General features: G+C 40.4%; 1 protein-coding gene across 2 annotated transcripts in view; it reads left to right on the forward strand.

Annotated features, from left to right (window-relative positions):
- The window catches only part of vps54 (VPS54 subunit of GARP complex), a 51,293-nt gene that overhangs the window by 26,108 nt on the left and 8,262 nt on the right, over positions 1 to 16,923 (forward strand). For both annotated transcript variants that reach the window (XM_056280643.1, XM_056280642.1), the window contains exons 8-15: positions 787 to 913; positions 5,584 to 5,691; positions 6,705 to 6,760; positions 7,565 to 7,661; positions 10,430 to 10,794; positions 11,152 to 11,281; positions 11,936 to 12,117; positions 16,247 to 16,359. In XM_056280643.1, the coding sequence (XP_056136618.1) occupies positions 787 to 913; positions 5,584 to 5,691; positions 6,705 to 6,760; positions 7,565 to 7,661; positions 10,430 to 10,794; positions 11,152 to 11,281; positions 11,936 to 12,117; positions 16,247 to 16,359 (1,178 nt within the window). The remainder of the gene's footprint in view (positions 1 to 786; positions 914 to 5,583; positions 5,692 to 6,704; positions 6,761 to 7,564; positions 7,662 to 10,429; positions 10,795 to 11,151; positions 11,282 to 11,935; positions 12,118 to 16,246; positions 16,360 to 16,923) is intronic.

The following is a 16,923-nucleotide window of genomic DNA, read 5'->3' on the forward strand; positions in this document are numbered from 1 at the left end:
GTAGCGCGTGGGTGGATCACGCTATTACCCCCAGTTCCCCCCCCCGAACAGGCGCCCCGACCGACCAGGGGAGGCGCTAGTGGAGTGACCAGGACACATACCCTCATCCGGCTTCCCACCCGCAGACATGGCCAATTGTGTCTGTTGGGATGCCTGACCAAGCCGAGGTAGCACGGGGATTCGAACCGGCAAGCCCCGTGTTGGTAGGCAATGGAATAGACCACTACGCTACCCGGACACCCCGGGGAAGCCTTTTCTAAACCAATGTTCATTATGAGCTAAAGGTGCTCTCAGAAGAACAAAGACAAATGCCAGCTTTTTAATTTCATTCTGGGGAGGGCAAAAATGGCCGTGTATCTGAGCAGAAGAAACGGAATGGAGAAAGCTTGCTGTGGATGATGATGCTCTCCTCTTTTTTTTTTTTATTGTTAAAAGCTCGTTTAAATTAGATTTTTATATTATTACAGAATGATGAAAAATCTGGAAAGGTTTTGCAGTGTGTGGTGTTTATAAAAATGTGCTTTGCTGTGTTGTGGATGATGAGCTGATCTTTGGGAGTGTAGTGAGATCTGGATTCTGTGAATCTTATGTTACTGACTGTGTTTGTTTTTTATCCTATTCATTATTTTTGTTTTGTAACATCTTAAATTTTTATTAAATTATTGTTAAAATCTCAACTCTCTCTCTCTCTCTCTCTCTCTCTCTCTCTCTCTCTCTCTCTCTCTCTCTCTCTTGCTCTCTCTCTCTCTCTCTCTCTCTCTCTCTCTCTCGCTCACTCTCACACAGACATTTGGGCTCCCAGCTGTGTGAGCTGGAGAAGTTGATTGACAAGATGATGACAGAAGATTTTAGCATCTACTCCAAGAGCGATCTAAACCGCAGCCTAAGGGAAGAGCCCCAGGTGCTTGAGAAGGTCTGTAAAAACCAAACACTGAAAATCCTTAAGTGGAGCTGTACCACATACACACCAAAAATCTTCAGTTCTTCTCAGTGTTGGCATATGAATCAGATGTCATTGGGACATTCATGCCAAAGCACTTGATGAAATGTACTTTGCTGGTGGAAAAATAAGGTGATATTTTAATAATGCATAATAGATTTTTCTCTCATCTGTCATTTGCTTTGTAGATGAGAGATTTAAAAAAAAACATTGTTCAGGGCTCGATTGAAAATACTTGTTGGTGAAAGAAATATTGTAGCCTCTACTGATTCAGGCATTGCCTATCAGTACTATTTAAAGTTCCCATGGAACGGCATTTAGAGCACTGCGACCTTCTGTGATTTGACATATAGCCAATTATAACAGGACTGTCGGGTGGTATTTTTGTCATTCTTTTAATCTAATTTCCATTCATTGGGCATTTTTGTAATGTCGGGTGATTTAAAAAATTGTGCATTTCTAGATCAAAGTGTTAAATAGATGTAAATTAGGTGAAGCAAAAAGAGGTAATAAGAATGAAAATGCATTTTTATATTGAATCTAGAATAATTTTCCCGCCTCTATTTAGTTAACATTTTGTTTCAAAATTGTTTAGAATTCATTGTGTATTAGTGCATCTTTAAATGAACCTCAGATCATATGGGCTTTTCAGCACAGGTGAAAGAATTTATTCCACTGGGTGTTGGCACCCGGCCCCTCACCAATGACTTTTGGTGGCTTAAAATGTTGGCAAGAGAGGTTTTTCCCTCTGTTGCTCTTATTTTAAATTGCTGCTTGCCATATTTGTAAACTATGTTTAACTGATCTTGTAACCGTTCACAGGTTTACAAACGAAACATGCCCTCAGAGAAGGTACAGATGCCACTAGACCGTCAATTCAAACACAAATCAAAGCAGATCCATTGTTGCCTGCCATTGGAAAATGGCAGAAATCATTCAACTCATCTTGCTGTTGATTACAAATCACTTCCATTGGGGGTTCAAATTATAATTCACAATGTTTGACTTATTTGCTTGGTGTACCAGAGGGGTGGTTGGGTTTTCATATATACTGTGCAAATTCTGATAGTGTCATTGGAGTTGCCATCACAGAACAAGAAGTACTAAATCTATGGAAATATTTTTGACTGTAGTCACTTTCTGGCATTCTTTGTATAGTCCTAACAAACCCCACACACCCAGTATTCAAAGCAGATTAAGGCAAATGTTAATAATTTGGAATTGTAGTTTGGCCACAATTGATAAAAAAATTGCCCAACTCGAGTTACCTTGGAGATTATTTTAATTATGGAGCAGCTTCTTACCTTCTAATGTTTTAATGTTGCAGAATAATTTACTTAATTTGAACTGAAATATGCATGAAGTAATTCATCGTTAGATTGATAAGATTATCTTTTGGTTATGTTTAAATGACAAACAAAAAGACAGAAATCTGAAATTTAATCAGTAATTTGTTTGTGTGCTCATTTAAATGATGTTTCTTGATCTACACTCACTCAGATTAATAAACAAATGATTGTTTTTGGGGCTATAACTAGCTTTGCAAGCTAGACGACTTTCACCAGTTTACAGCAGTTCTGGTTTTGAGTCAAGTGCTCAACTTCTTTGCTTTTAAAAAAGTTTGTTTATGCCATTGATCACCTTTGAAAAATGAATCAAGATGGGCTGAAAACACTATAATGGCCTTCACATTTTTGGCCCACTGTTGATAAACAATTTCTTTGTTTGACTTCCATTAAGTCATTAACCCTATTGCTATGAGTTTGGCTGATATAGGTTTGGATTAAAGAGAACAAGCTTATGGGGCGTCCGGGTAGCATAGTGGCCTATTCTGCTGCCTACCAACACGCGGATCGCCAGTTCGAATCCCCGTGTTACCTCCGGCTTGGTCGGGCATCCCTACTGACACAATTGGCCATGTCTGCGGGTGGGACGCTGGATGTGGGTATGTGTCCTGGTCGCTGCACTAGCACCTCCTCTGGTCGGTCAGGGTGCCTGTTCAGAGGGGAAGGGGGAACTGGGGAGAATAGCGTGATCCTCCCACATGCTATGTCCCCCTGGCGAAACTCTTCACCGTCAGGTGAAAAGAAGTGGCTGGTGACTCCACATCAGGGGTGCCCACTACGTCGATCGCGATCTACTGGTCGATCGCGAAGGCAGTGCTGGTAGATCTCCATGACATTCCAAAAAAACTTCTTTTTTTTCCAAGACATTAGCCTATCATCTGTCCTCCATTTGGCATTTGCCTTTTGATTGACGTAAAGGACGGCCAGTCTGCTGTTGCCTAAAACCAAAGATTCTAGAGCGGAACCTAAAACTTTGTTACATTAGGTTACCATAACAACCAAAGCCCTTCTCTAACGTACCTTGAAGTTCACATGCCCACAACGTGAGCTAACACAGAACTGCATCGAGCTAGCTAGTTCAACTCTCTAAAAAAAACTCTACTAAAAAGTGAAACAAAACAAAAATGAGTGGGGGAGCCGGACCTAGCAAGAAACAAAAAACGTACCATTTCCATGTGGAATGGGAGGAGGACTTTTTTTTCACCATGTCTTATTCCAAATGCGTTTGTCTCATCTGTCAGTCTAGCATTGCTATCCCAAAGAAAGGAAATGTGGAGAGGCACTTTCGAACTGTTCATAAAAACTATGACAATGACTTCCCTCCGAAAAGCGAGCTGAGAAAGAGAAAGGTGAGGGAACTAAAATCGCAGTTAATCGCCCAGCAGTCACTTTTCATGCAGCCACATCCAAAGACAAAGGCAGCCACCGAAGCATCTTTACGGGTGAGTCACTCCATCATTAAGCATAAGAAGGCCTTCCAAGATGGAGAGATGATGAAAGAGGCCTTCCTTGAGGCAGCAGATTCATTGTTTCGGGACTTTAAAAACCAATCAGAAATAATATCTTCAATCAAAGCTCTCCAGTTATCAAGAAATTCTGTCACAAGGCGCTGTGAAGTGATGGGCAATGATTTGACACAGCAGCTTTGGAGGGACATCGTGGACTGCTAGTGTTTCTCACTACAATTGGACGAGTGTACGGACATAAGTGATACGGCCCAATTGTGCATTTTCATTCGCGTGGTTTTTCAAGATATGACCGCAAAAGAGGAGCTGTTAACAATACTACCCATGAAGGAAAACACGCGGGGAGAGGACATTTTTCAGATCTTCAAAAACTTTGTGGATAAAACCCAGCTCCCAGTGTGTAAACTGGTGTCAATCACCACGGACGGTGCGCCTGCTATGGTGGGCCGCTCCAATGGATTTATTGCCAAGTGCAGAGAGGACGATGCTTTCCCGGACTTCCTTAATTACCATTGCATAATACACCAACAAGCATTATGCGCAAAAATGCTAAACATGAAAGAGATCATGGATGTGGCAACCAAACCCACCTGTTCTATTCGAGTGAGGTCTCTTCAAAGACGGTTGTTTGGTACACATTTGGAATAGGCCGACTGTAACTACTCTGACCTCTTGCTACACACTGACGTGAGATGGCTTAGTAGAGGGAGATTCTTGCAGAGATTTCGAGAGCTCTGTCCGGAGATTAAGGAATTTCTCCTTATCACTAAACATGCGGAACACAAGCAACTTAATGACAATCAGTGGCTGCTAGACTTGGCGTTTTTAACTGATTTAACCAACATGTTGAACGAGCTTAATTTAGAGCTGCAAGGAAAAGACAACAGCGTGGTAAACATGATCAGCTCAGTTAACGCTTTCAAACGGAAAATGCAACTTCTGTCCTCAAAGTTGCAGCGCCGTGATTTGGGAAACTTGCGAAACCTCGCAGCAGAGCTGGAGAAGCAAGGGAGGGCGTGTGCGCAACTTGACAGTGCACGCTACACAGAGCAGATTACCAAATACCGTTCCACCATGACAGATGATCATTTGGAGGCCTGCTTGAGGCTGGCTACCAGCAGCTACTGTCCGAACTATGCAACCCTATCTGACTCCCTCCAGTGCAGGTTATCCACAGAGTAGAGGCAGAGATCACAAATCTATTTACCACAGCTGTAAAGGTTCATGCAGTGATGTAATTTCAACATAGTGTAGTAGCAAATGCTTGGTATGATTATTGCCTGTGTAAGGTTCAATATAAATGCAAATCCATTGCAATACTGTATATGTAACACAACATGTATATAAATACACACACTGCATATAAATGTTCATATATATGTAAAACATGTATTGCGTATTTTCATTATTATTTTTAATATGAGTAGATCATTTTGACCTGGTCATTTTAAAAGTAGCTCACGAGTCAAAAAATTGTGGGCACCCCTGCTCCACATGTATCGGAGGAGGCATGTGGTAGTAAAATGGGGGGGGGGCTGATAAAATAACTGGGGTAGACAAATAAAACCTCTAAGTTTAAGTTTGGTTTTAGTGTGGGTTTTATTTTAAACTATCCATATGTGTTTTAAGTTCAGGGGTAAGTCTTGTGTTAGCCCTTCTACTAGTGTAAGTTGTTGTATTTGTTAAGCTTGATCAACATAGTTACACAGCTATACAAATTCACGTAGGCTGATTACTTGGGGGTATATGTATATTCAATACAACTCGTTTGTGTGTGTGGGTGTGTGTGTGGGTGTGTGTGTGTGTGTGTTTATTATTTACTGTGATCAAGGAGCGTCTTGAGTCACTGGTCTTTGGCCTGCTGAGGCAGCGGAAGCTGGACTTTCTTGATATTTACAATGAGGAGATGATTGCGGCTGCGAAGGGAATCGTCACCCAGGTAAGCGAACACAGATTCAGAAGCCCTAGGAAAGTAAACCATAATAAAGATAAGCCAGTGGAATTGGTAGGTGGTCACGAGAGCAGCTGATAGTTGGATAGAAGTCTCCATCTAAATGTTAAGCAAACTTTAGACAAAGTTTTTGAATAGTTAGAACTGTTCATATGGAAGTCAGTTGCAACAGTCTCTTTGTATGCAGGACTACAAAGCATTAAAGAGACAGAAGGATGGACAAGGATTACTTGCCTTGGGAGTAAAACCTGATTCTGTTGCTTTTTATTACATAATCTCTGTTGCCATGTTAACTTTTCAACCTCAAGCAAGTTTAAAACCTTAAGCAAGATTGGAGGTTTTCAAAGTCAAAAGATCCCGGGGACGTCCGGGTAGCGTAGCGGTCTATTCCATTGCCTACCAACACAGGGATCGCCGGTTCAAATCCCTGTGTTACCTCTGGCTTGGTCGGGTGTCCCTACAAATACAATTGGCCATGTCTTCGGGTGGGAAGCCGGATATGGATATGCGTCCTGGTCGCTGCACTAGCGCCTCCTCTGGTCGATCGGAGCGCCTGTTCGGGGGGGAGGGGGAACTGGGGGGGGGGCGTGATCCTCCCACATGCTACGTCCCCCTGGCGAAACTCCTCACTGTCAGCTGAAAAGAAGCAGCTGGCGACTCCACATGTATCAGAGGAGGCATGTGGTAGTCTGCAGCCCCCCCCCCCCCCGGATCAGCAATCAGCAGAGGGGGTGGAGTAGAGACTGGGACGGCTCGGAAGAGTGGGGTAATTGGCCAAGTGCAATTGGGGAGAAAAGGGAAAATCCAAAAAAAAAAATTTTAATTTAAAAAAGAAGTCAAAATATCCCAAATTAAAGCCATAGTATCATATGAAATAAATCTGATATTAATTAAAGATAGGGTAATGGGCAAATGTACTACAAGCCATTTGTTAAAAAGGATAAAAATGTACTTTAGTGTGTTGATAAATCAGTTTTGACCTGACATGGCTGTCATTGCAGTGCGTGGTGGAAAGCGTGTCATATATAGAGGAGATTGACGCCGAAGTCGTCACTAAGTAAGTAGATACGCTCGACACTTGGTACAGTATGCTGCAGAACCTGATTACCCACACAGTTTCTTTAATAAAATCTGGTAAAGACACGCCTTAATATACATATGACATTTTTCTATCTTAAAATACAATGCAGTGAGCTTTGCCTGTCCCATAGTCTGGTCTGCGAAGCAGCTCGCAAGGCTGGCTAACCACCTCACAAAATTGACAGTTGTAAAACCACAGAAAAAAAGAAACAGGAGAAAAAAAGACTACAAGGAATACTGCTGGTTGTAGTGTTTGTGTAGTAATATGATGAGGGGGGGGACACTTCCTGCTGAGTTTCTGCATCAGTAGATCAGAGAAGATTCCACCTCCATTGTTAATCTGCCCTCGAATACAGACGGGGGGGGGGGGTGTATGAGAAGGTGTGTGTGCCTGTTCTTAGCTGCACACATCACTTGTGTATCTGATGTTTGTCAGCCTTAAGTGTTCACTGATTTAAGCTGGCTTCACAAGGCTAAGATCTGCTGGTAAAGGTTTAGCGATAACAGGCCTGTCAAATGTTTATGCGGTGTAGGTTTTGGAGGTTAATTTTCCTTGGAAATCTTTTATTTTTGTTGTAATGTGCGTGGAGTCTCTGAAGTAGATTTTTGTCCCAAGAATAAATTTCTCTACCAATTGTGGTCAGGTTGAATGGTAGATATCATATATGTTTGGGTTCTTACATTTCTTTTAACTGTAAAATTTGAATGTTTAACATTCATTATATTCATATGCTATCATATTTGGATTATAGTTCAAGTGTGCGTGTTTGTTCCTCTGCAGGCTAGCTGACCAGATGCGTCTGATGACGTTCCCTCAATGGTTTGAGCTGCTGAAGAACGTCTTTGGGAGCTTCCTTCTCTTCCTGCAGAGGATCAAGGTGAGCAGCGCGGTCCTCACTGCTCTGTTCACCATTGGCTCCCCGACTATTCCTCAGTTCCATGAATGAAACAATATGATCAACTTCCTTTACCCTCGTTGAGGAATTGAATCGTGTAGCTGCAAACATACTGTAAACAGTGCAAAAAAAGCAAAACTATACAATAACAAAGCTACTGATCACACTATTAACAGCTTGTATTAGTTAAGCAGCTAATTTTCATCCAAATGTCCAAGCAAATGAAAAATGTTAAACAAACTTTTAAAAATTAGGGAAAAAAATTAAATGCAAACTGTTTCCGCTAGTAAGTTTCATGCAGTTTAATCAACAATTTTCATCAAATACCCTTTGACAAAAACAAATTAGGGATGTAAGGAAAATGCATTTATGACAAAAGAGAAAAAAAAATTTTCATTTAATTTCTCTCCATCACATAATTCCTGGCTGGTGTTTGTGCGCGTGTGTGTGCGCGCACGTGTTCTTTTTTCTTTTTTTGACAATTCAAAACACCCTCATTTCATTTTTAACATGTGCCTGCACATTGTTTTTTTTATATATAAATTTGTTTCTGATTTTTCCCTTTTTTCTCCCAATTTAGTGGCCAATCGATCCCTATTTTAATTCAAACACCCACCCTCGTACTGCATGCGTTCGCCAACTGCATCTCTCTGGCCGGCAGTCTCGAAGGAGACCGCCTCCCCACTTTCGTGACAAGGCGACTCCAGGCCGAACCACTGTTTTTTCCGACACACACAGAGACGCATTCACGTGATGAACACAAGCCGACTCCGCCCCCCTCCTGAAGACAGCGTTGCCAATGATTGCTGCTTCATCGAGTCCGACCATAGTCGGATCTGACGAGACCGGGGCGCGAACCCCAGTCCCCAGTGGGCAACTGCATCGACACAAAGCCGATGCTTAGACCACTACGCCACCGCGGACCCCCTGCACATTGTTTTTAATGACAATAAATTGAATTGAATTGAATCTTAATGGAAAACCGGCTAAAGGTTAACTCCCAAGATTAGTTGTAAACAAGGTATAAGGAATCTGGTCACAGTGGGTTGTACATCCAATAACTGACCAGTATCTCTAGCTTTCTAACCTACCTACCAATTGGATGCGACAAAATTTCATTCAATCAAACAAAGATAAGACTAAAATAATTATTTTCTGCAATAAAGAAAGAAGGGTGGTGCTTAGCGCTTACCTTGATTCTAGAGCACTAAAAACCTGACTCTGCATTGTGTAATAAATGAAAACAAACTTTCCTGAGATGTGCATCTGTGATCTTTCCCAAGAAATCCCAAAACAAAGAGAAAGTCAAGCCCCAATAACATTACGAAAATAATTTAAAAAATAAAATACTTCAGTGCAAAGTATGAATAAATTTATCTAACATTGTATTTTCTATCAAAATAATAAAACTATGCATAAACCTACATACCTGTATTTGTGTGTAGAGAAACATTCACATTGAGTTTCTTACATGCTCTCATTCCGCGCCTGCGTAACATGAGTACAATCACTAAATGCTCCATACAACGAGTCTCAACAGCACACACTAGCGTAACAAGACGCATGGCAGACTTGCAACACACAAAAGCCTCGACACACTTCTACACCAGTTTGCAGATTTACGCATAAAAACAACTGAAATGGCAATTCTAAAACATAACACTTGTTACACTGACTCTACATGTGTTTTGAAGTACTTTTAGCATCATCTTTGCAACTAAAAACGGCAAAATTATAGAGAGCAGAAAACTACGTACCTGTGTCAAGAATCTTGGTGTAATCATTGCTAAGGATTTGAATTTCAGTGGCCACATCACAGCTGTAATAAAATCATTTGGCATCTTTAAAACATAGCTAAAATCAGAAACTTTCTGTCCAAGCAGGATTTAGAGAAGATTGTACACTCTCTTATTTCGTGTAGGGTGTACTACTGTAATTCACTCCTTACTGGCCTCCCCAATAAGACCATTAGACAGTAGAATACTGACAAATACCAAGAAGAGAGAACACGTTTTGCCAATTCTTGGGTCCTTGCACTGGCTTCCAGTGAAATATAGAGTTGATTTCAAGGCCCTGCTTATGGTGTATAAGTCCTTCAATGGTGTGACCCCAAAATATATTGTAGATATGTTTGCTGACACCAGGCTGGGTAGATCACTCAGATCTGCAGGGACTGGTCAGTTAGTGGTTCCCAGAGTTCAAACCACATGTGATGAAATGGCTTTTAGCCATTATGCTGCCCACTGCTGGAATCAGCTCCCTTTGGAATTAAGACCTTCCCCAACTGTAGCCATTTGTAAAACTAAGCTAAAGACTGCTGTCTTTTCCGCTGCTTTTAATTAATCAGTTTTTATGGTACTTTTATTAATTCAGTTTTAAATTTGTCTGTACTTTTATAAAACTTTTCTATACTTTTATTTATTTTATTTTATACTTATTTAAATCCATTTATTTTTCTTATCTTTTGCCTGTAAAGCACTTTGAATAACCTCTGTGTATGATAAGGTGCTACATAAACTTGCCTTGCCTTAGATGGATAACCAGACTTGCATTTTGTTGTTCCAAAGTCACCTGCGCCTTGCATAATGCATCTCCAAACCTTCAAAGTTCTTGAAATACAATGGTAACAGGAATTTACACAAAGTCTGAAAAGTTTCAATTTGGAAAGTTTCAGGTTGCTTTTTGAAGTTGAGGGCTAAGACATCAGATGTTATCATTTTACCACTTTGTTATTCTCCTCTGTTTCCCAGGTCACTCTAACGGTTGTCAAGAATGTTGTTCTGAAGGTTCTCGACTCTAACCAGACGAACCGACTCCTAGAAGAGTCAGCTTTGGGTACAGGGGCCCAGACCTCAGCTTTTGGATCCCAACTGGAGCAGGGGGAGACTGAACTAGCCTACCTCACCCATGAAGGGCTGTTCATCAGCGATGTTCTGAATAAAGTCCAGCAGCAACAGGTGGTGGAGGCCGAGGCTCCAGAGGAGAACTTTGCAGTGGGACCCAAAACCCAGCAGAGTCTGGGGGAATTTGGAGGCAACGACTCTGCCTCAGGAATCACAGAGTGCTCCTCCAGCAGGGAGCTGGGCCTCCAGACAGCAGGTGGCACCACATTCATGTAAGCTTCACATAGCTCTCTTTTTACAGTCTAGCTCCGTTTTTAGGGTCCCTCACAGGTAGTTATGAATTTTACCGCTTTTCAGAGATAGTTCTGTTGGTCCCACTGTGCCAGCCAAGACCAGTCAGACTAAGAAGAGGGATTTTCAACAGAACAAAATGATGATAGCAAACAGAACTTGACCACATTTTGTAATGGATTTTTTCCTTTGAATACTCCAGCTGAGGATATGTGGAAAACAAATGGAATGTTCAATTAATGATTGACACATTTTTTCACCCTACAACGCTAATTACTCTAAATTCATTTCTTGTTTTATTTTGTGAATATTTGTCATGCCGTTGCTTCTCTTGGCAGGTCCTCTGAGGACATGATGCCCACAGAGCTTGAGCTAAATCGCGTGGTTAACAACACCAAGGAATTGCTCCACACTGCCTCTGACATTAGCCATGACCGCTGTGTCAAAGTCCTCATAGCCAGAGCCAAGGTAAGAGTAATTAGCATTAACAGCACTTCAGCTTTCAAGGACTACCTTGTAAGCACATTTTGTCTCTGATCATGTGAAAATGGACAGGAATAGGAAAAACTAAAACATTAGGTACAAAAATACATAATATGACCATGGAGCATTCACCTCTTCTCTCATAAAAAACATTCACTTTGATAATCCCTTAAGAGCTTTAGTTCTTATCAGTGTTTCCGAAGCAAAAAGTGGAAGAAGGTTAAGTGAAAGAATCAGAATTATTTTACTCACCGACTGCATTAAATGTACAGGAGTCTCTCTGGAACGCTGCTTGAAGATTACATGAACTTGTATCCTTTATGACAGTGGGACAATAGGGCCTCAAATGATGGTACAAGACATGTTAGACATAATACATTTCACTCTACAACAATATAACCGGTATTCACTGCTAGGTTCAAGCGATTTGACACTTAATGAGGTTGCAGCTGTAGAGGTGATATGGAGAGTCTTGTCATGCAAGTTAAAGCTGAAATCCATGATTTTTCTCCATTAATAGTTTTTTCATCCTTCTGGACCATAGAGTTGGTTTACATAATATTGTCAGGCATCATCTTGGTTCTATCTGTCTGGTATGTCAACTGACTTCTCCTTCCTTCCCTCTCTGCACCCCTTCAGGATGGTTCTCTGGAGCGTTTGAGCTCAGCAGAGTTTGTTCGTCTGTCCCAGGCAGTGGAAGGCTTCGTCAAGGACACAGAGGAGCTATGCTGCAGACGCAGTGTCTCCCTCAGGGGGGCACTGCAGAGCCAGGCCAACCGGTTCGTCCACCGTTTCCATGAGGAGCGTAAAACCAAGCTGAGGTGACCCCAAACAAATTTCAGTTTTTAAAAAAGAAATTGTCTGTGAATGTTCTCATTCATCCAGGTCATGGTTATCCAAAGGAATTGAATCAAGTGCAACTGGACTTGGTATTTATCCGTGAAGACGTTTCACCTCTCATCCAAGAGGCTTCATCAGTTCGTGCCTTTCTGACTAGACCAAGCTAGTCTGACTGGCTGGTGATGTTCTCTCTGAGATCTGAGTTTCATCACCAGCCAGTCAGACTAGCTTGGTCAAGTCAGAAAGGCACGATCTGATGAAGCCTCTTGGATGAGAGGTGAAACGTCTTCACGGATATATACCAAGTCCAGTTGCACTTGATTCAATTCCTTTGGATAAAAAAGAAATTGTTCAGTAATGGCTCATAAAAAAGAAAGTACCCTACCTGAGGAGCGTAAACCAAACACATGTAACACCAAAGTAACTCATCAGTAACAATCAGCCTGCAATACAAAAGTCTACAGAATTGGTACCTTGCTACTGACATTGAATACCAACTATCATATAGACCAGTGGTATTCAGTTATGTGCCATAGAGGTACCTGTGTAGGCATGTTTCCTTTCCAACCCAACACTACACCAGCTGATTTCACTGATTAGTCCCCCTGTCTGGTTGTAGTTGTGTTAATCAGTGAAATCTGATGTAGTGTTGGGTTGAAAGGACAACAGATATACACACGGAACTCCATGGCACGTTGAAGTCTTATATTCACAACTCTGTATTGGCTGCGTACTTGTTTTTATCTATACTGTATTCATAAATGAGTATAAATATTTCTAAATAGGTATACATGCTCTGTTTTTTTATCATTATAGATATTGTGCTTATGGATATGAAAACTTCATTAACTGCTATAAATACTTCATAAATTATTATGAATATGTAACTGTAGAGTTATTGCTCTTTTGTTCCATATCTTTTCATTCCATTCATGGTGGTGTTAAAACAGCAGCAGCAGACCCTGATCTTATATTTTTATGCAAAATTTTAAGTTGTGAATACAAAAAGTTGAAAAGAAATGAATATATGGAGGGGGTCCAATTAGTGCATAAACATTCTTTCTATTACTTGAGGTGGAAGAGATAAATGTTAATGAAAATATTACATGCTAAAAATATGTGGACATAATTTCTGCATTTCTCTATTGAAATGAATTCTTTTCAAACCTTCGGTTGTTCTTGTAAAATGTAGTCCTGCACACAAGGAGGTTTATTATTTGCTTATAACCAGCTACATGATAATAATAACAATAATAAACTTTATTTATATAGCACCTTTCTTAACAATGTTACAAAGTGCTTTACAGAAGAAATAAAACCAGACAAAGCAAAAATGAGAATAAGACAAAAGAATGTGAGCACAGAGCAGGTAAAGACAATAAATAAATGCAGTATAAATGAATAAAAACAAATATCAAACATTTCCAAAAGCTTTCACAAAGCGAAAAGTTTTAAGAAGAGATTTAAAGGAAGCTGGAGACTTTGTGTGTCTGAGTTCAGTAGGCAGAGAGTTCCATAGTGTGGGGGCTCTAAGCAAAAGCCTGATCACCCTTTGTGACAAACCGGGACCTGGGAATAACCAGCAGGGCTCCATCTGCGGCTCTTAATGGTTGAGAGGATCGCATACCAGGTCAATAAACAGAGATGTATTTAGGAGCAAGACTTTTTAAGGCCTTAAGTGAGCAATAACATTTTTAAATCAATTTGAAATCTAACAGGGAGCCAGTGTAGGGAGGCAAGCATAGGGGTGATGTGATCATGCCTCTTTGTCCCAGTAATGAGTCGAGAAGGGGCATTTTGTACCAACTGCAGATGGTGGAGGAGCCCTGGCTGATATACAAGTAAAGTAATGAGTCGAGCAGGGGCATTTTGTACCAACTGCAGACGGTGGAGGGAGCCCTGGCTGATATCCAAGTAAAGTGCATTGCAATAATCAAGCTGAGAATAGATAAAAGGATGGACAACTTTTTGTATATCAGCAATTGATAAAAGTAACCTAATTTTAGAGATTATCTTGAGCTGGAAGAAACATGACTGAACAACATTTTGGACTTGATTATCAAAACAGAGGTTATCATCAAATATTACCCCTAGATTCCTAGCAGCCTGCTTAATACTATTTGACAGACCACCAAGATTAGTAGCAATAGGGCTGACGCAATTTGGGGGACCAAACAGATTGACCTCAGACTTATCCTCATTAAATTTACGAAAATTTTGGGACATCCAGGATTTAATATCAGAGAGGCAAGTTGTGAGGTTTGCTAGGCTACTAGGATCTGTGGGTTTTAGTGGCATGTGTCGTCAGCATAAAAATGGTAAAACACATCATGATTTTGAATAACCTGGCCAAGAAAAACAAAAAGGGGCAAAGAACTGAGCCTTGAGGGACACCATAACTCAACTGAGCCATCAAGGAAGTAGAGTTACCTAGAACAACAGAAAAAATGTTGTTGTAAAGGTATGAGTGTAATAAACTAAGAACCGAGCCCTTGGTGCCTACCCAAGTCTCCAAGCGATGTAAGAGGATACTGTGATCGACTGTGTCAAAGGCAGCTCGTAAATCTAAAAGAACTAAAATCGAGTAGTCACCTCTGTCTGCAGTCAGCAGTAGGTCATTAGTAACCTTAACTGTAGATTTCTCGGTACTATGAAGTGCTCTAAAACCAGACTGGAAACTTTTAAAAACACCATTAGTGATCATAAAAGAAACCAACTGAGATGAAATTACTCTCTCCAGAACCTTAGATAAAAAAGACAAATTTGAGATTGGTCTGTAGTTACTTAAGGTCAGGGGATCTAAATTACATTTCTTCAGCAGTGAGTGAACAATGGCATACTTAAAACTGTCTAGAAAGGAACCAGAGGCCAGAGAATTATTAAGAATTTACAGAATAACAGGGCTAACAGTTGAAAATACCCCCTTGAGCAGCTCAGTGGGAATGATGTCTAAAATGCGGAGAAGTTCATATTGGAGACTGTACTCTCTAACACTGAAATTGTAATGGATTGAAACTGGGTAAAAGAGGCAGAATTAACATGGGGAATAGAAAGAATGCAAGAGTCAGGCTGGATTTCGGTCCTGATATTCTCCACCTTATTTAAAAAATGAGAGAAATTTTTTTACAGTTCAACATCAGATTCAGAAAAAGAAGTGGAAGGACCATTAATAACAGAATCAATTACCCTAAAGAAAACTTTAGGATTGTGGTTATTTCTAGATATCAGTTCAGAGAGGTAAGCTGATGTGGCATCCTTGACTGCTTTCTAGTAAATTAACATTTGGTTTTTAAGGGCGTTGTGTGCTATTTCAAACTTGTTGACCTTCCATTGTCATGTTAGGACATACACCAACACATTTTTTGTTAAAGTTTAAAAACTTCCCTTGAGAAGTGTGTAACATTTGAATAGAAATACAGGTTATGATGTAAAAATTCCACAGAGTATTCATTTTTATTGTTTCCTTATTACATAATTAACATCAGTATATTTCTGGCGGGTGACTGAATTGAAAGCATTTGTGTCTGCCAGTGTCTTCTAGGCCTGAAACACATTCTTGAAAAATTCAGATAAACAACAGAGACTTATTGTAATATCTTGAAGGCCAAATTTATGATTCCATATGGTCTCTTTAAGGCAGCAATCTTGCCACTTGTCATCATCACAAATTCCTTTCAATTTAAACAAAGACCCTAGTCACTGTCCTGATACAGTGGTCCTCAATCTGCTGTTTGGGGACTCATGACACTACTGGCTTTCTATTTTCCCAAGTAGTTAATTACATGCACTTAGTATTGTGTCAGGTCTAATAACCTGATTGGAGTCCAGGAACACCTGACAGAATGGGTGAATGTAATAACTAAAAGTTAACTGACAGAATACAAAACTAGCAGTCCTGTGGGGACAGAAGTTTGAAAACCACTGCCGTTAATGACATTCCTGTAGATTGGTGAGTTATCGTTCATGTGGCCCTTCCCAGATAAAGCTGAGCTCTTGTCATGTTGACATGCACAGTGAATAAAACTTTCTGTCTCATGTGGATACAGTTTGGGTGAGGTGATTCTGTAGGAAACGGCATTGTCTTAACAGTCTGATGTCATATCTTTCCAGCCTCCTGTTGGATAATGAGCGCTGGAAACAGGCAGAGGTACCTGCTGAATTCCAGGATCTAGTCAACTCCATCGCCAATGGAAGAATATCACTACCAGAGCGTAAACCTCCAGGTACTAATTGCCCAAATATTCTGAATTATTTAACATCCAATGTATCCCTAACAACCATATCTCCCAAATATTAGCAAGTTTATCCCTAAGCATCCAATCCTCCAAAATAACAAGGTACCCTATCCGCCAAATACTGACAAAAAAATATTCTTACCTGATTTATTCCAAGAAATGTAAATCAGCCAATCTTTTCCAATAAAACCAAAAACTTTAATGTCCACCCAAAATTTAGCAAAAGTATACACAGCCATACGTAGTAAACATTATTGTGGTACCACCATGAACTATGTTCCCTTAAATTTTACCAAGAAATAGGACCACCCAAATTTTACCAAGGTATGCCCATCATCCATATTTCCCCAAAATATTACCAGGATACCCATATCCTTACAATTGCCAGGGTACAACTACAGTCCTTTCAGATTCAATAGGTAAGGTATACCCTTCTCCCATAACCTACCAGTAACAGGTAACTATGGCACTGCTATTGGTCTTAAACATTATCAAAGCATACCAGGTACAAGTGTGTAGCTTTAACATGTAGAAGAAGAAAGGATCTTCCAC

Source organism: Lampris incognitus, chromosome 5 (assembly GCF_029633865.1).
Source record: "Lampris incognitus isolate fLamInc1 chromosome 5, fLamInc1.hap2, whole genome shotgun sequence".
Classification (NCBI taxonomy): Eukaryota; Metazoa; Chordata; class Actinopteri; order Lampriformes; family Lampridae; genus Lampris; species Lampris incognitus.